The 20,360-nt window shown below is 37.0% G+C and overlaps 1 protein-coding gene across 1 annotated transcript in view; it reads left to right on the top strand.

The window, feature by feature from the left end:
• The window catches only part of Peritrophin-A (Peritrophin A), a 61,651-nt gene extending 41,291 nt beyond the window's left edge, over positions 1-20,360 (top strand). The window contains exons 2-5 of the mRNA XM_069840333.1: positions 2,153-2,371; positions 5,386-5,580; positions 11,833-12,040; positions 20,157-20,360. Coding sequence (XP_069696434.1) covers positions 2,153-2,371; positions 5,386-5,580; positions 11,833-12,040; positions 20,157-20,178 — 644 coding nt within the window. The 3' untranslated portion in view covers positions 20,179-20,360. The remainder of the gene's footprint in view (positions 1-2,152; positions 2,372-5,385; positions 5,581-11,832; positions 12,041-20,156) is intronic.

Consider the following 20,360-nt stretch of genomic DNA (forward strand, 5'->3'; position numbering starts at 1 on the left):
GAACGCTCATACTTTCTATAGGCTAAACAAGATTTTAGTTGCGTCAAATTAGATGGTGTCTTTTGTAAAAAATTAAAGAAAGTAAGATTTCTTACACCATTTCGTTATTCCGTTCATTATATCTAAGGATATGGATTATTTTTCAGTAATAAACTTTTGACCGGTGTACAAAAAATGTTGATAGTGGAAGTGATAGCGGAAAGAGAAGGTGACAGAATAAAAGAAGAAAATGTGGAAAATTGGTTTACACTAATATTTCTTTCTATTTTAGAATCTAAGAGTAAGTTGTAACGGTGGTTCTTCATTTAAGATAATGCTAAGGAATATAAAAAGAGGTTATGTTATTTCGCGTAATTGTCTCACAGTCGAAACTAATCAATTTAAAGGTCTAACCAAATTGGTTGCTACTGATATTGACAACTAAATATTATGGCGACTACGATATTAAGGGGAGAGGATGGTATTTTTTAAAGCATTTTTCCTATTTGGTGTAAAATATTAATTTTTTGTATGTAGAGAGCTCATAGCTGTGGCAACTCAACCAAATAAAAATATTTTGAAAAAAATATATTTGGGGGCCCAAATTTGAAAAAAAAAACCCAATGCAGGATTGTACTAAAACCGATATATCTAAACTGTTTTTAAAGATAGATTAAAACAGTTTTCGCAATGTATTTGCAAAAGCATGTTCTACAAACTGTCTGTAACAGAATTTTGATATTAGTCCTTACGTTTGTAAAATAAACAATTAAAATTTAATAACAATTTTCTGAGTTCCTTTCTTGCAAACAAACGGACGTATTTTAAAAATGAAATCAATTAACAAAATTATGTTACAGAGAAAAGTTTCTAAAGAAAAGTCTCAAGAATGTGTGTTCTAAATTTCATGCATGTATCTTTAATAGTTCAGAAATTATATTCATTTTGTCTGGCAATGCAGCAAAAAAAAAAAAAAAATGAAGTTACTGGAAACCGATAAAAGCGGGCGTGTGATTTAAAAATCCATAACGCAGGAAGTTTAAAAATGGCGACTCAACATCCGATAAGGGCACAAATACCCACAAAATTTTATGCTATGCATTCCACACATATCACAGAGTATTTTAAACATTTTTTTTAATCTACTCATTTTTCACAAAAAAAAAAAAATACCATCCTCTCCCCGTAAATTACATACCTTGTCAAATTTCACATTCATTTCAAAACTTCCCAGTCTAAATAACTAATTATTTAAATTGAATTCAATTTAAACAAAAAACACGTTAATTTAGATATTGAGGGGAAAGCCTGAAACCAGGCTTAATTGCGTTTTAGATTTCACCCCCACCACCAGCCACCCAACTTTGAAATTTCAAATGGCACCCCTATAAATATGAAAAAGCATTCAATTGTTTATACACCTTTGAGAGGATAAAAAGAAAGGAGGGAGCACTCCAAGCAAATATGCAATTATATCGGTGCGAAGGATATGACGACAAACTACACCTTCTATGCCCCATAATCCTCCGCGAAATACCGCCAATCGCCAAATAATCAATTGCTACTATCGGTTTCGGTCATATGTAAACGGATTAGAATGGATCTGGAGGTGACAGGAGTATTAGCAGATTATTATATCAATGTATGTTTCACTGTATATTTATTAAAAGTGTTACGATTGTGACATGGATTGAACACTTCATTTCCACATTCTTTCTTTTATCAAGAAGGATGTTGGCACTCCTTCATATGTTAAAGCATAGGGGGACATATCAACGGATATAGGTCTATTCTACAGTTGAGCCGAGCAGAATATTAGCTTATTTAAAAAAAATAACACTTGCTGAACTTGACTACACTTTTGAAATATTCACAATAACACGAAACAATTTGTAATCGTAATAATATGAACAAAACAGCTGATGAACACACCGGAAAAAGAGATGAACTATGGGTAATTTGACGGCCATACTAGTACACCTTTTTGGTTCCACCGTTTCAAGCTTATGGCCCAGGATTGATACACCTCATTCATTTATTTCACATTTTTGTTTCATATCGTTGCCTGGCAACCTCGATGTTGTTACAAGAAACGTGCAAAAGTATTTGTAGCTTCAGCTCTAATCAACAGTAACAATACTTCCAGGTTAAGACGTTGGATATTTTGTTGCAGCCCGAGCTGGGGTGCTCCTGCACGTGCCGGCATGCCCCGAGCCCCACGGCATCCAGACGTACGCGCACCCGGACTACTGTGACCACTACTTCAAGTGCACCAACGGCACCGTGACGCTGGAGCAGTGCGAGAACGGCCTGCTGTACGACGGCAAGGGTAACGTGCACAACCACTGCAACTACAACTGGGCCGTGGACTGCGGCAACAGGAAGGCAGATCGTACGTACAGCCACCATTAAACAAGAATTGCTATTTATCTCAAGTTGTAATATAGGTAATACATGGCAAACGTACAGACCTCGGGAAGGTGTCCCTCAAGTTGCATTGATAACAATAGTTTCTACGTAAAGATTAATCTTTTGGTTCTACAGAGTTTAACTGTTGTGGTATAGAGCGCTTGGTACGTAGAACCAAGGACCCTGGTTCGATACCGGCGCCGGACCGAATTTTCTCCTCTAATAACAATAAGTTACTAAACAGATAATTCTGTAGGACCAAAAAATTAATCTTTACGTAGATTCTTCGCCCAACAGTGCATAAACTGTGAAATTCCGGCCACCAAGTCACTCAATTGAGTGCGCTCCTTGTATAATGGCAGTTGATTTAATGGCAAAACTCGCCTTATCAAAAATTAAAAAAAAAAAATAAATAAAAAATAAATGAGTTACGTATGGGATGTTATACTTCTTGCACCTCTCTATCTACTGATACAGTCGGTTTGTGCAAATCTTGTCTAATTCCTCTTCCATAGAGCTCAGAAAACTACTATCAAATGCAAAACTGATCATATCCATAACGGTTTTTCCTGTTTTCTGACAAATCACTTTACCTGGATAAGGCGAGTTTTTGCATTTGATAGCCATTGTCAACATATATATCGAACATGGAGTCAGGCCACAAAGAGAAAAACACTAGAGGAGGAGGAGGATTCGATCCGGTGCTGTGGATTGAACTTCGGTGTAGCTCAGTGGTTAGAGCGCTTGTTACGTAGAACCAAGGACCCGGGTTCGATACCTGGCTCCTCTAATAACAACTGTTACCATAACAGATAAATTCTGTAGGACCAAGAAATTAATCTTTACATAGGTTCTTGGCCCAACAGTGCATGTACTGTGGAACCCTGGCCACCAAGTCACTCAATTGAATGCGCTCCTTGTATAATGGCAGTTGACTTAATATATGTCAACATATATGTCGAACATGGAGTCAGGCCACAAAGGGAAAAACACTAGAGGAGGAGAAGGATTCGATCCGGTGCTGTGGATTGAACTTCGGTGTAGCTCAGTTGTTAGAGCGCTTGTTACGTAGAACCAAGGACCCGGGTTCGATACCTGGCTCCTCTAATAACAACTGTTACCATAACAGATAAATTCTGTAGGACCAATAAATTAATCTTTACATAGGTTCTTGGCCCAACAGTGCATATACTGTGGAATCCTGGCCACCAAGTCACTCAATTGAATGCGCTCCTTGTATAATGGCAGTTGACTTAATATATGTCAACATATATGTCGAACATGGAGTAAGACCACAAAGGGAAAAACACTAGAGGAGGAGATTCGATCCGGTGCTGTGGATTGAACTTCGGCGTAGCTCAATGGTTGCAGCGCTTGGTACGTAGAACCAAGGACCCGGGTTCGATCCCCGGCGCCGGAGCGAATTTTTCTCCCCTAATAACAACTGTTACCATAATTCTGTAGGACAAAGCATTAATCTTTACGTAGATTCTTCGCATAAACTGTGAAATCCCGGGCACCAAGTCACTCAATTGAGTGCGCTCCTTCTATAATGGCAGTTGACTTAATATAGCCTATGTCAGCACATATGTCGAATATGGAGTAAAGTTACAAAGGGAAAAACACTAGAGGAGGGGGATTCGATCCAGTGCTGTAAATTGAACTTCGGCGTAGCTCAGTGATTAGAGCGCTTGGTACGTATAACCAAGGACGGGTTCGATCCCCAACGCCGGAGCGAATTTTTCTCCTCTAATAACAATTGTTACAATAACGATAAATTCTATAGGACAAAGCATTAATCTTTACGTAGATTCTTCACCCAACAGTGCATAAACTGTGGCATCCTGGCCACCAAGTCACTCAACTGAGTGCGCTCCTTGTATGACAGTTGACTTAATATAATATCAACATATATGTCGAACATGGAGTAAGGGCACAAATGGAAAAAAAAAACACTAAAGGGGGAGGATTCGATCCGGTGCTGTGGATTAAACTTCGGCATAGCTCAGTGATTAGAGCGTTTGGTACGTAGACCCAAGGGCCCGGGTTCGATCCCCGGCGCCAGAGCGAATTTTTTTCCTCTAAAAACAAGAATAGTTTCTGTGAAGATGGGTCTATTTTCAAAAGTAGCAGAGTTATCAAAGTTTAATTCTGAAAACTCCAATTCTATGAACGACGCTTCACCTTTCGAGAGTATCTGGAGTTGCTCTCGTGAGTGGGTTCGATTCCCGCTTGAGCTGATTACAGGGTCGGTTTTTTCCGAGGAGAAATATGAAAATAAATCCGAAAATTGGAAAGCTGCTGTAGCATTGTTATTGTCTCATAAAGTTTAAATAATCATACAAATTGATTCAGCTGAATATAATCTATAGTACGGTATTATATAATTTTTATAATGGTATATTAATTCTTACCTCAAATATAAAATGTTTCTTCAGGAGTCGTCATAAGAGAAAGAAAAATTTACTGGTCAACCACCTTTCACTGAACAAAAGTTTCTGCAGTCGACTGCTTCTTTTCAAAAGGCGGGTAGTCTGAATCGGTTATTGTTGAAAGGAACTAAGTCCACTTTTTAAAGTTTTGAGATAATCGAAAAAAACTGTTTTGTGGATAATCTATCGAAGATTAGACCAAAATATATTGTACACATTAAATATATGTGTACAATATATTTCGGTCTAATCTTCGATAGATTATCCACAAAACAGTTTTTTTTTTCGATTATCTCAAAACTTTAAAAAGTTGACTTAGTTCCTTTCAACAATAACCGATTCAATTGAAAAGAAGACATTTCCTGCAATCTGTTAGATATTTCAAAAACTTAAAAGTCAGAGACCACAACTCCCTGGCAGTCAATTGAAATTTTACCAAGGAATTAGGAGTATCACGAAATTAGGCATCTTTACCCTACAAAGTAAAAGAAAACAAAAGTTATAAAAATTAGTCTCTGCAAGAGTTGCATTTCTTGTCGCATTTTAAAAAGTCTATGTATTGCAGTGACCCCGATCAGCTCGCCCGGTTGTCTGTACCAGTTCGGCATCTATCCTGAGGGCCCACATTGCAGCACCAATTATCTCAAGTGCGCGCACGGAGTCCCGCACCCCACACCTTGTGAACCGGGCTTGGCTTACGACGACAAGACCCACAGCTGCAACTGGCCAGACCTGCTGCTCGACATCTGCAATCCTGAAGGTGAGCCGGCCGTTGCTACGTGTTGCGCAACGTGGACGTGGTTTTGTACTTTACTAGCGCTTTTAATTGACGGAATGAATTGCCTCATCCACAACCATACCGGTCAATGTCCACGAAACACAGTAATATCGAAACAGTAAAGCGATGTGTGCGGTGACAGAAAATCGAAAAAATATTCTAGCAAGAAAAACAACAACAACAACAATAATAATAATAATAATAATAATAATAATAATAATAATAATAATAATACTTACTTACTGGCTTTTAAGTAACCCGGAGGTTCACTGCCGCCCTCACATAAGACCGCCATTGGTCCCTATCCTGAGCAAGACCAATCCAGTCTCTATCATCATATTCCACCTCCCTCAAATCCATTTTAACATTATTTTTCCATCTACGTCTCAGCCTCCCTAAAGGTCTTTTTCCCTCCGGCCTCCCAACTAACACTCTATATGCATTTCTGGATTCGCCCATACGTGCTACATGCCCTGCCCATCTCAATAGTCTAGATTTAATGTTCCTAATTATGTCAGGTGAAGAATAAAATGCGTGTAGTTCTGAGTCGTGTAACTTTCTCCATTCTCCTGAAATTTCATCCCTCTTAGCCCCAAATATTTTCCTAAGCACCTTATTCTCGAACACCATTAACCTCTGTTCCTCTCTCAAAGTGAGTGTCCAAGGTTCACAACCATAAAGAACAACCGGTAATATAACTGTTTTATAAATTCTAACTTTCAGATTTTTTGACAGCAGAGTGGGTGATAAAAGCTTCTCAACCGAATAATAACAGGTATTTCTCATATTTATTCTATGTTTAATTTCCTCCCGAGTGTCATTTATAATAATAATAATAATAATAATAATAATAATAATAATAATAATAATAAATTTATTGCTAGAATAATACAGAAGGAATTGTAAATACACAAAAATTCTAGGAATCTTATGTAACATGATATTATGAATATTTTATTTTTTTGCACTTACTTTTGTTGCAGTTATTCGTTATTGTTGTTCAGTCAACTGTCCGGACATAGACTGGAACCTCATAAATAACACAATAAGTATTTAGGTTTAGCAAATGTATTATTGAAAACTGATAATTAAATTATTGTTATCGAGCAAACCGTCAGTAAATTTAAAAATCACATCGCGTGATTGTGATTGATTATATTTTCTTTCACTGAAAAGCATTATCGAGTTCTGAGAAGTACGAGAATTATTCAGAAAATGTTTTTGTATTTATATTCTATTCACATTTATTGCAAAAAATATTCTAGCAACAAAAACAACAACAACAATAATAATAATAATAATAATAATAATAATAATAATAATAATAATAATAATACTTACTTACTGGCTTTTAAGTAACCCGGAGGTTCATTGCCGCCCTCACATAAGTCCGCCATTGGTCCCTATCCTGAGCAAGATTAATCCAGTATCTACCATCATATCCCATATCCCTCAAATCCATTTTAATATTATCTTCCCATCTATGTCTCGGCCTTCGAACTAACAATCTATATGCATTTCTGGATTCGCCCATACGTGCTACATGCCCTGCCCATCTCAAAAGTCTGGATTTAATGTTCCTAATTATGTCAGGTGAAGAATACAATGCGTGCAGTTCTGTGTTGTGTAACTTTCTCCATTCTCCTGTAACTTCATCCAGCTTAGCCCCAAATATTTTCCTAAGCACCTTATTCTCAAACACCCTTAACCTATGTTCCTCTCTCAGAGTGAGAGTCCAAGTTTCACAACCATACAGAAGGACCGGTAATATAATTGTTTTATGAATTCTAACTTTCAGATTTTTCGACAGCAGACTGGATGATAAGAGCTTCTCAACCGAATAATAATAGGCATTTCCCATATTTATTCTATGTTTAATTTCCTCCCGAGTATCATTTATATTTGTTACTGTTGCTCCAGGTATTTGAATTTTTCCACCTCTTCAAAGGATAAATTTCCAATTTTTATATTTCCAATTCGTACAATATTCACGTCACGAGACATAATCATATACTTTGTCTTTTAAAAAAAATATTTTATATGAAATATTTCATGACGTGTTTAGGGAAAGCCATTGATTTAATTCTCAATATGATCAGTCAATTTAAGAGAGTAGTGTATTATGTTAATAAATGATTGAAATAATTTTAGTTTTGTCTTTTAAATATGCAGAAATTCGATCCGAACAAATGTAACATTCTAAAATTCCTTTTCAGAACGAAAAGTTATATTTGTTCTGGTCAAATTTCCGGACATTTAAAGGGGAAAACTAAAATTCCTTCAATAATTTATTATCACAATACATTGTTCTCTTATACTGACTGAGCATATTAGGAATTACATCAACAACTTCCCCTAAATACGCTATGAAATGTTTCATATAAAGACAATTTTTATCTCGAAAACGAAACAAAAACGAGCAAAATTGAATTAAACTTTTTTGTTTGAAATATCTCAAAGAATATCCCCCTGAAATTAATGGCATTACTTACGGTTTACTATGTATAGAAATAATTACTGATTATCCTTTTTAAATCTTTCTTTTGTGCGTTGATTTGAGTCCACTGTATTCAGTCTAATATCAATTCTACAGGGACATCAGTTTATTTTTACCAACATTTTTAACATTAACCTGGCTATACTCGGAAACACTGTTGCCCCCTTCCATTACAGGAGTTTGATGTTACTAGTGCAATATGTAAACAAATCATTTTACTAGGTATAGGAGGAGAGAAAAGTAGTGTATCCATTTATGTTGTAGGGAAATACGATATTACGATTTTCAGTTTGATCATCACTTTTATGGAATTTATCAAAATACAGTAGAGTAGTAACATTTTTTTTCAAAAACTCAACTTTTCAGGCGGCTATGTTCGTTATGTAATGTCTACTTTATTTAGCATATTAATTATTGTTGTTAACATACAATATAGAGAGTGCATTTAAATTGAGGGGCTCATAAGTAAAGGGCTGTAAGTGCACTTAAGTTACTTTTGAGAAAATGGGGTTTAAATATTTAAGCTTTCGTAAAATCGGTGAAATTTTTATTTAAATTTTAATGTGTGATGAGATTAAAATATCCCTTTGCCACTAAAATTTTAGATACTTTAGCTTGCACTAGATGCACTTAAGTCATGTTATTACAAATGTCACTAGCATTCCTTTGCTTCTAGCCACCTCAATTCAAAAAAAGCTAATCTGAATTTTTAAACAAGTTGCTCAAAATGGTTGCCGTTCATTACAATACTGGCTTCAATTCTTTACGCATATTATTAAAAACATTTTGAAGCATATTCTCTGAAATTGAATTTATCGTTTCTTGAATATAATTGTTTAGTACGATATTATTAATATAGGCTCTTTGTTCTATAGAAAACGCAACCATATTTCTGAAACACACTATACACTGCAGTGTTTACTCCACTGCTTGAAGATTTCGAATGCAACAGCGGCCGTAAGTTTGTGTGTCTGACGGGAGCAAGGACATTAGTGAAGGGGTGAGAGTGAAGTACATTCAGAAATGCAGGTACAATAAAAATGCAAGTAAAAATAAAATGATGTCCCTGTAGAACAATTGGTTAGGGTTAAATTTTGTCTGACACGAAAACTGTTGCCAAAAGAATCCTGTTTGTTAATAAGAGAGCAAAATATAAATTTTATCGTCCTTATCACCCAATGTTAGAATTTAATCTATGGGTCGTTATTCTCACTATCTTCTCATAGAGATTATAATTCCCTTATACAAATGCTCCCATCACAGAAATGCAATTCTTAATTACTATCAGTCTAGGGAAACCAGGAAGATCTTAGTCGACCACATCTCTGCAGGCATTAGAAACCAACCAACCGTATGATGACGACAACCGATCTCATCCTCAAAGGAAATTCTTATTTCGCTCTCTTGGTTGGAGCGTCACAGAACAGTGAACAGGGCAACTGGGTGAAAGGGGTAAAAATGCATTGGGAGTGAAAGTTCACTTTGAAACACGAGATGGAGAGAGCATCATAAAAAGTGTCCTGTCTTTTGCCCTAAGAGGACCTCGAAGGCAGCATCTAAAATAAGTGCGAAAATGTCATATCCCATATGACAATCAAGCCACAAACTTACTTACAATTTTGACATATAACTTAACTAAGCATGTCTGTTCACTGTGAGTTATTTCATGAAAATCACTATGCCACGTTGTCTCCTCGACTCGGGAGTCCAAAGCTGTGGACAGTACTTCAAGTTAATTGATGTCTTCGGAATATGTATAATAAGAACTTTCTTGTGTTGAATATTATTAACGTACCTTGTTAACATGTTTCGACCTATTTTCGGTCATCTTCGGAACTGGTCGTTGTTGGTCTTGGCGCCTCTTATTTCCTGTGTGGGTGTGTTCGAAGTGTAGAGTCAAAGAGTGTATGTGTTCTGAAATTGAGTTGTGTGTTGAGAATATCGTTGGGGTGTGTTTTCGTGGTCTCTCAACACACAACTCAATTTCAAAACACACACACCCTTTGACTCTACACTTCGAACACGCCCACACAGGAAACAAGAGGCGCCAAGACCAACAACGACCAGTTCCGAAGATGACCGAAAATAGGTCGAAACATGTTAACAAGGTACGTTAATATTATTTAACACAAGAAAGTTCTTATCATATATATTCCGAAATGATACAGTGTTAAAAGTTTGTGTAATCAAGATGTATTAATTGATGAACTAAGTAAATACAGAATACAATGAAAAAAATGTATGTCAAGCGATAGATTGATAAATAACATTTGCGAAGGAGTTTTTAATAATAATAATAATAATAATAATAATAATAATAATAATAATAATAATTTATTTTAACTGGCAGAGTTAAGGCCATTCGGCCTTCTCTTCCACTCAACCAGTATGATAGAAAATTAATACATTGCTATGAATATAACATAATTAATACAATACAATACAAAGCAATACAATACTACAATACAATACAATATAATACATAATTAATATAATACAATGACAATTCTTTTTATCTTCATAACAATAAAATAATTATGTAATAATAATAATAATAATAATAATAATAGTCATATATAAATTAAATTATTAATCTTGATCACAATTATAACTTCAATTTGACTGCGCCCGTAAGAAATCGTTTAGCCTTTTCTTGAAAGTGGTTATTGTCTGGCAGCCCCTAATCTTCTGAGGTAGAGAATTCCATTCACGGGGGACTGAGACAGTGAAAGAGGATGAATAGTGGGATGTTCTATGGGCAGGAATTGCTAGGATTTGGCTCTCCTATGACCTGGTGTTTAGATTGTGATTGGATGATAAGTAGTTAAACCGGGAACGAAGATAATTTGGAGTAGAAGTGTGGAGAACTCGAAACAGAAGAGAGAGCGAATGAAGTGTTCTACGGTTACTAAGTTGCAGCCAGGATAAAGATTTGAACGAGGGTGTAATGTGGTCAAATTTGTGAGCATTACTGATGAATCTGACACTCATATTGTGCACACGCTGCAGCTTGTTCGAAAGGTCAGTTGTCAAGTCTGTAAGTATTACGTCGCAATAGTCAAACAGTGGTAGTACGAGGGTCTGCACTAAAGTCTGTTTTAATTCTGGCGGGTGGAAGTTTCTGAATGGGTTAAGAGAATGCATGGTATAGCACACTCTCTTGGATATTTCCTTTATTTGGCATTCCCAATTTAAATTTTCGTCCAAGAAATTGCCGAGGTTTGTGACGACGGAATGGTACGGAATAGTGGCATTATTTACAGTAATAATTGGGATATGTCTGTCGTTCATTGTGTTCAGTAGTCTCTTATGTCCAATTATTATAGCTTGTGACTTACTAGCATTTAACCGAAGTCTGAACTTTTTCGCCCATGAAGAAACTTGATTCAAGTCATGATTAAGTTTGCCAATAGTTGCATCAATTTTATCTGGTGTATATAGAGTTGTAAGTCATCTGCGTAAATGTGATACTTGCAGTAATGTAAGTTTGTAGTTACGTCATTAATATAAATGGAGAAAAGCAGTGGTCCAAGCACGGTACCTTGAGGTACTCCTACTTTCGTGTATCACCAAAGGGAAAATCGATTTTGTACAGAGACACATTGTTGACGATCACGAAGATAAGGGTCCATCCAATTAATGCAATTTTTGATGCTAATTAAATAGCTGGATCCTTACAAAACTTTATTTTGGACATTTCATTCACAGTGGCGATATGACATTGTTTTCTGTTGCAGCTATCATTGGATTCAAGTGTCCTGAGAAGGTTCCCTCTCACTCGGTGTCCGCCAAGTTCCTGCCCTACCCGCGATACCCCATTCCCGGTGACTGCGGCCGCCTCATCACCTGCGTCAACGGCTTCCCTCGACTCATCTCATGTGAGCATGGAAAGGTCCTGGACGAGAGCTCCCTCACGTGCGAGGACCAGGAGCTCGTGCCCAAGTGGTAAGATAACGCTAATCAATAACGAAAAGGCTAATGGCCCATTCACAATGAAAACTAAACATAAACGTAAAATAAACACAGAAGTTTGCGGCCAGGTTACCAAATGGGATCATTCACAATGATTCACATAAACACTGACATTAACATTGCCGTTAGACGATATCATGAAAGTTTGCAAACTACAAATTTTCATGTTTATGCTTACTCGTAGAACGCTGAAGTATACGACAGAATATGACCACAGTCTAGTACAGTGATGTCAAAGCAAGCGCATTTTCCTGACCTTGACGTCGTGCGCGGGCATTAAGCGCTAGGTATGCCAGAAGGAATAAGCAGCCTGTTGGATTAAGAAAATAGTGGTGCACAAACTTCAAACGGAACGTGAAATTTTATGTCGCTATTTTTATATGGCTTCTTTCTGTTTGTTATTTTCTATATTGTCTGTAAAACAAAAGTACTAACACCTATTTCTTAGCCTAATATTGCAGTTGTGTTTTAAACGTTAATAACATAATAAAAAGTAAAGAAGGAATATTCACACAAATTCCATAATAACTACAACTATACTGTACTAAGTGAATTAAACACATCATTCATAAAGAAAGTGTTATCCCAAAGAAAGACACTGAATATGATATGGTAAGTTGAAATTAATATATTGATGGTATCTTTAGCCTTATAAAAGTAATCAAAACAATATTACAGTACAAAGCAAACTTGTCTAGGTATATGTTTTAACTGTAACTAATATTACATGATAAAACTTTTATCGCATTATGCTATTAGGTGATATTGGTGCGCAACTTTCTGTTATCAGAATATTAAATTATCTCGAAATCTGCTGAAGCTATAGAGCTGACGTTTTACCAAAACATAGGCACATATTTTTTGTTTGTGATGTAACAGTATTTGCTTTGTTAATTCATTTCCTTACAAACATTTTTTATGCGAATATTTTCAAAAATTTTACTACACTATCTTCAGTAATACGTATTTACGATATATTAGATTTACGAAAACATTGTTTTATTACCTGTAAGGCTTACTAAACAAACATATCTGAAAATTTCACTTTTCTGTAAAAAAGTTGAGAAAATATTCCTTTAGAATAAAAAAGCAAACTCACGAGAAATGAACATTAAAATTAAAACTTACATTCTTATATTCCACTTATACTTCTCAGACAAATCTAAAAATTACCATGGATACAGTTTTAATAAGTTCTCTTCCCTTTATCCATTGAATCAGTGCTGGCCATTCTTGAATATAGCTGGACCAAGCGACGTATACTACCTCTTTCGTCTGTCTCTTTCCTTTCCGCTGCAAAGCGCTCAGGCTCTCCTGGGCTCTAAAGCGCGCGCTTGCTCGTATGGGCATCAGTTGACATCACTGGTGTAGTATATACAGTCACGAAGCTCAATACGTAGTAAATATGCATCCATAGATAGTTGCTAACCACTAGGATCGCTACTATCGCCTCATCACAGACAATGCGAATTAGTACCGGCACAGTCTGTTGTTCCTAGTACCCTCAACAACTCATGCTTCGTGACTGTATGTACTAGACTGTGATATGACGAAATAACGTCGTTGTTATGTTTCCATGGTTACCAAGTATCTTCGAGGTTATGTTTATGTTCCCATCGTGAATGACTTTTTGATTTTACGGTAACGTTTACATTTTTAAGTTAACGCTTAAGTTATGTTTAATTTTCATTGTAAATGGGTCTTAATATTCGTGAGCAAAGTTACTGTCATAGAAATTGTCATACATCTTGTTCACAGAGCGAGTCTCTAAAGCACAAATGTTGTTCAGTAAATAATAATTAAGACGTAGATATCGTTACATCGTTTCCAAGTAATGGGTAGGCTTCGTATTCCAGCTACCTAAAGGCTGAAGTTAAAGACACATAAGTATTAGTACGCCGAAAACAGGTGATGCAACGGATAAGGATAGAAACAAACAGGCCGTGTCGTCGCTGCGTGTTCGTAGAGTACAGTCAACTGCCCACATTCTAAAGCTATACTATACTGTTTTCGCTGTAAGAAAAATCCTAATGTAAACATAAGCACGTTGCTGTCATACCCGTGATTGGCTCCCAGTCGAAACACTTACATGACGCAGGAAAATATAGTTCGTATTTGGAAACCATAATCTTGTATTATTTGGAAATAAAAAATTGAATTCTAGTTGTTAAATATGATGAAACATTTAACTTCACTCATGTGTAAAACGCTGTGTAAAAGAAAAGCTACTTTTATATTTTGTTATGTACTATGAACGCGGATGAATACCAACAGTAATACCGAGGTAGTCTGTTCTTGTAACAAGCTGGCGTCACTTGAGCTCGTAGATTCTGACGTAAGCACGTAGTACCGAAGTATGGCTTCTGTATCCTCAACTGTCCATTGTGAAGACATAAGACTTGAAAATAATTTAATTGTAGTAATTATAAAGTAAATGTTTCCTCAGCAAACGAATGCATAGTAGTGAGGTTAGGCCTCTTGATGAGTAACGGGAAATGTTTAACATGAAACAGAATGTACAGCTGTAGGCGGGAACACGTACTGAGAATCTATGGCGCCAAACGGTGGCCAATGAAGCCTCACTTCAATCACGTGCTATTGTTTAGATTAGGATTTTCTTACAGCGAAAAGATTATAGTAAACACATGCTTGAGCCGTGATGTTCATTTTCGTCGTGATCTTTGCAGTGAATAATAACGTGCATTCGTAAGTTACGGAACTTGAAGATATGCGGATGTCACTTGAAATGATTTTATATTGCAAGAAATTCTTTCAATAGCACACGACGTTATTGGTGCATGATGTAGTACAAGATATTCCTATTGTCTGATATTTTTTCGTGTTTCATTAGGATATGTCGCTTATCACTTATAACCCACTAATTTTCTATGTACTTTTCTAGAAATTCCCTAAAATGTATGTATACTTTTTGCTGGTTGAGTGGAAGAGAAGGCCTTACGGCCTTAACTCTGCCAGATTAAATAAATTAGTATTATAATTATTATTATTACTGTTATTATTATTACTATTATTATTATTATTATTATTATTATTATTAAAATGTAGATTATTCAATTTATTAATTGGGATACTGGCACTGAACATCATGGGTAGACTACACAAATCCATGCTAAACGTTGAGTTAATATCTTCATAATTTTCAGATTGTGATGGTACTGGTCCTTTGGATTACTTTCAACACACTTTCTGCGCCTTTTAGTATTGCAGTGTCTTTCAGTGCATTGTTTTTGTCACTTTTACGTTTATTTTACACAATTTATACGTAATGTCTATATTGACAATGAAAATATTAGTTCAAATATTACACGCTTGAGCGTCTTACCTAAGGCATTTCACCTCTGCAATGAACTTTCAATCAGCCACAAAGATGTAGTTGTTTAAATAATACGACTAGTAAGAGCAGTGATCGATAAGACTACTCACTATGACTGCGTCCCGGTTTTGACTTTCTAGAGGAAGAGGACAGAAGATGCGTAACTACTGGGTGTTCATTTCAAAGTGTGTCATGACGTCACTGTTTTTTTATTTTAGTATGTTATTTTACGACGCTTTATCAACAGCTTAGGTTATTTAGCGTCTGAATGAGATGAAGGTGATAATGCCGGTGAAAGTCCGGGGTCCAGCACCGAAAGTTACCCAGCATTTGCTCATCTTGGGTTGAGGGAAAACCCTGGAAAAAACCTCAACCAGGTAACTTCCCCCGACCGGGAATCGAACCCGGGCCACCTGGTTTCGCGGCCAGACGAGCTGACCGTTACTCCACAGGTGTGGACTACGTCACTGTTGTTGGGTCACCGATTTGAAGCGAGTTTCAGCTTATATGTTAGAGAAGTTGCCTATTATTTAAGGCGTTCTTCAATCTGAACTTGAGAATGTGTACGGTATAACTTGAACGTCGTAGCAACAGATGGCGGTCTGTACGGTCTGTGTGCTACCATAACCTCTTTCCAACTGTGTTTTGCGCCGGCAAGTCGTACGCAGGGTATTTGTTATCATCGGTTGCGTACGGTAACATTCCACAACACAAATCAAATGCTCCGTGTCCATGTTGACCGTCGAAGTTAATGTCAACAAATACGTAAGTAATCGTCTTAACCCTCTCCCCAGATCCCGACAGTACGTATTTCCAAACAGTTCACATTCCTGCCACTACCGGCGTTACCGTACGTATCGGCACGTACTCTTCAGAATGAACGCCGTACTTGCTAGCCAACTTCTCTGCCTCTTAGATTATACACCTGAGCTGCGGAAGTGTAGGAAGATTGAATTCTCTAGGCTCATCAGCTAGCCACATGATGGCATACAGCGAGCCAAGACAGATTTTGAACTGAACATCCACTATTTTGTATACGAATGTACCTGTACCAGCGCTGTGACGTCACATATACTTCGGCTCAGACAACCTCGTTCAAGTTTATAGGTAGCTGGAATACTGTCTAGTAACGGGTTACTACCACCGATGCCTTATACCACTTCAGCGTGGTTGAGTCGCTATTGGTACTAGTATTGGTGTTTACCGGGAGATAGGGATCATCTTTAAATACTGCAGCTCAACTAGGCCTTGTGTGCACCCATTGTTTAATGGTAATGAGTTGAATGCGGATTGTGTTGTCCGATTAAACCGGCTTCACCATCTGCTCTGTTTTCTGTCTGTAGATTTCCGAGTCGTCTAGAACTCAATTCCAATGTTTCTCATCATGAGCCGTCAGATGTTTATGTACATCGTTCTACTGCAAATTGAGTTTATATACCGGTACCATGTTTTATATCAACTATAGATATTACCATGACGACTATACTGAAAACAAAACACGCTCTGACCTCTGAGCTGAGCCTTCGCTGTAAGTCACATATTGGGCACATATGTCTGAACCAGTGACAAAATCACAGATTTTCAAATCACACTCCACTACTACAAACCATAAGTAACGCCCGTTACGGTAAACGGCCAATCCGACGCTGAGCAAACACAAGTAATGTCCTGTTTTTCGAAACGGAGATGATGAAAGGGAATTGTGGCGAGTGTTGGTGGTAAAAATGAGAGAATACCATGATAACTTTTCGCAACACTGATTTTGTGCACCACAAATACAACTTCTTCATCACCGGGATTTGAATTTTGATTCATGGTCGTCGTAAGCCAAAGCTCTGCCAATTATTAAGTTCCAAGGCGGTTTGGTGATTCGATAAAATGCTCCACGTTCTCAGTTACTGCATTGTTACATCGTGTCTATGTAGTGAGTCACTATTACATACCGTACTGTACATGGCAATGTGGTGAGTCACCAACACGGCTACTCAGCACACCACTGAGTAGGTACAACTTTCGCGTTTAGAATAGTAATTATGTATATTTATGAGTTTTGACTACAGCATAAAACCTCACTGTGTTTATATGCGAGTTTTGGTATACATTGAACAGAAGCTCTTTATAAAATTTCTACGTATAACCCGAGTCACACGGGGATAGTTTACAGGAGTCAAGTGCTCGAAGCCTCTAAACTTGATGCTACATTTGTGATCACACGGAGACATTAAACTTGAAACCATACTTGAAAAAAGGCGCGCCCTGAATGTTGTATTCGCACTGGTGTTTGAATTCTTGTATTCTGTTACAGTTAATAAAAATCAATAGTGAACTGGCATTTTTAGTTTGGTGAAACTCAAGAAGCCACCAGCACATATTCAAGCATGTGTGCAGCTAATTGGCGCCTTGTTATTGTATGAATTACAAAATATTCTTGAAAAAAAAAAAAAGGGAAAGAGAACATGGGTTAAGAAATGGATTCGTAGAAGAATTATGCACGGTGCATCTAATACCTTGTTGAAAGAATCAGCTGAAGAAGATTCTGCAGAATACAGGAAGCATCTCAGAATGAGTCCTGTTTTAAGGGTTTTTAACTTTTTTCGAACCACTTCTACGTCTATGTCTTCGAAACCTTGTTCCATGAGTTCACTCACTAGTTTCTGGAATAATAATTCCCGCTTGTTTTTATTGAGGTATTCTTTGTCACGTATATTCCATGCAAGTTCATACTTCTCATACACTTCCAAAAACTTTATGATGTCGTTGGAATTCCACTTAGGGGCGCTCATTATTAATAATTATTAATTTACTTCGACAATAGGCCTAAAACTACAAACTTTCTACTTGCCAAGTTGCTACAAGTTCGCATTCACACGTGGGAAGTGGTGGAGTCAAGTTGGCCACGTGACGGGAAAGTGGACACAAAAGTTGACGGGTCGTCAACTCGAATTCTGCTTGACCGCCAAGTCACAACTTGACTGTCTCGACCATATCACACGGGGAAAGTTGAAGTAAAGTCGACTTGCTTCAAGCACTTGACTCCTGTAAACTATCCCCGTGTGAATTAGCCTTATAAATTAAGTCTGACTTCCAAATTATCTTTCATTAATGATCTTAAGAAACTGAGCTGACAAATCTCTCGATACACAATCGATATGTGAGGGCCTATGCTATACTGTTAGTATTACATGGTTCTCACGGTCAACGAGACATTCTGATAGTTGCATGTCCTTGATGATCAAGACTGAAATATGAACTACTGTACCTCTGCACCAGTCGAACTGGTTATCAGTCAGGAAATCTCTTTAAATGACATACTGTGAGCATTGCTAGCAACAATCACTATACCAACCCAGGGTACAAAGGGGAAGTTAAAGGGAACTCAGAAACCCCCGCCCATGTCCTTTTCGCTTACACCGCCTTATAAACAAACAGTAAGGCTCTGTGCGTCAGTGATGGATTTCAGGCGACCAGCGAAAGGCGAAAGTTCTTAAAAGCTATGATGTCTATACCTTATACAGGGAGATCATTTCATTTTTACTAACATTTCTAATATTAGCCTGGCTATATCTTTGGATTAACTTACCCCCTTCCACGACTGGAGTTCGATGATACTGGCGTAAAATACAAACAAATCACTTTACTAGGTATAGGAGGGAAGAAAAGTAGTTCATACGTTTATGTAAACTAGGAAATATCGCGATTTTGTGTTTGATAAATTTCACTAAGTTTTTGTTTAATCAAAATACAGTACAGTATTACCAATAAGTGTTTTTACTCACGAATTGAGCTATCCATTCGGACGTATTCATTTTGCAGTGTCTATTATACTGTCTACAGCACATTAGCGTACAATATAGAGAATGAAGTTAAATTGAAAAATAATCATGATATGGATATTTAAACACAATTTTGAAAATGGTGGTCATTCATTTTGATACAGGCTTCAGTTCTTTTGTGCATGTTATCGCACTATAGACTATTGTATCTAAATCCAATTACCAGTTTCGTCCTTCGTACGAGTAACTCATATTGAAATAATTCTGTACCTATTCTATAAAAAAAGTACGTACCTTACGTACTGTAAATTCAATCTTCACTTCTACTCGATCCGAAAAGATAAAATTACTCAGACATGCTATCTAATGTCCGCCCAAGTGGTTTTGTCTCAGGGTCGTAGAAAGGGGGAAATCACGTGAGAGTTAATTACTTAGCGAGGTCCTTTTATTTAAGTTATATTATACAGTTGTATAATATTACGTAGACGTCCAATTACTAACAGAAATTAATGTTTTCAGAAAAGAGCTAAGACAGCCCAGCCACTAGCCTTTACAGAGGGGCGAGCAGAAGCGGCTCGGGAAACGGGGATGCGACGTAAGCAAACGGACGACAGTACCTGTGCGAAAATATGATTCAATATTGAAAGCTCTTTCGTCACTTGAAAACGCGAACATATTTCTGGAACGTACTATATTCAGTATCTCATATGCGGCCTTGGTTCTGTGTGGAGAACGATTGGAAGTTTACTAGGAGGGGGTGATAGTGAAGTACATTAAAAAATTCAGGTACAATAAAAATTGAAGTAAAAATAAAATGATATCCCTGTACAATCCGTCACTGAGCAATGTTTACCTTCCTGTCTACTCGTATAGAGGCAAAACATTACTGTCTCAGCCGGGGAAGGTGGAGTAGGGAGTTAAGGGGTAGTGTGCAGTGATTGTAATTTGTTTTACTGATGTCGTGATTGTACTTCCTTTCCAGTGCGAATTACGTGAGGAAGTAAGGCATCAGTTGGTCGTCGATGTTGCCAGCGTCAAGAACAACGAAACAAGAAACAGACGTCAAATTCGAATCGTGCCTTACAAGATCTGGTGAAATTAAATTGTACAATTTTTTGTTGTTCTTTAAGAAGAAATTTAGTTTACGAAAATTCGAAATATGTTTTAAATAAAAATATCAAACATT

The sequence above is a fragment of the Periplaneta americana genome, chromosome 11, assembly GCF_040183065.1.
Source record: "Periplaneta americana isolate PAMFEO1 chromosome 11, P.americana_PAMFEO1_priV1, whole genome shotgun sequence".
Taxonomy (NCBI): domain Eukaryota; kingdom Metazoa; phylum Arthropoda; class Insecta; order Blattodea; family Blattidae; genus Periplaneta; species Periplaneta americana.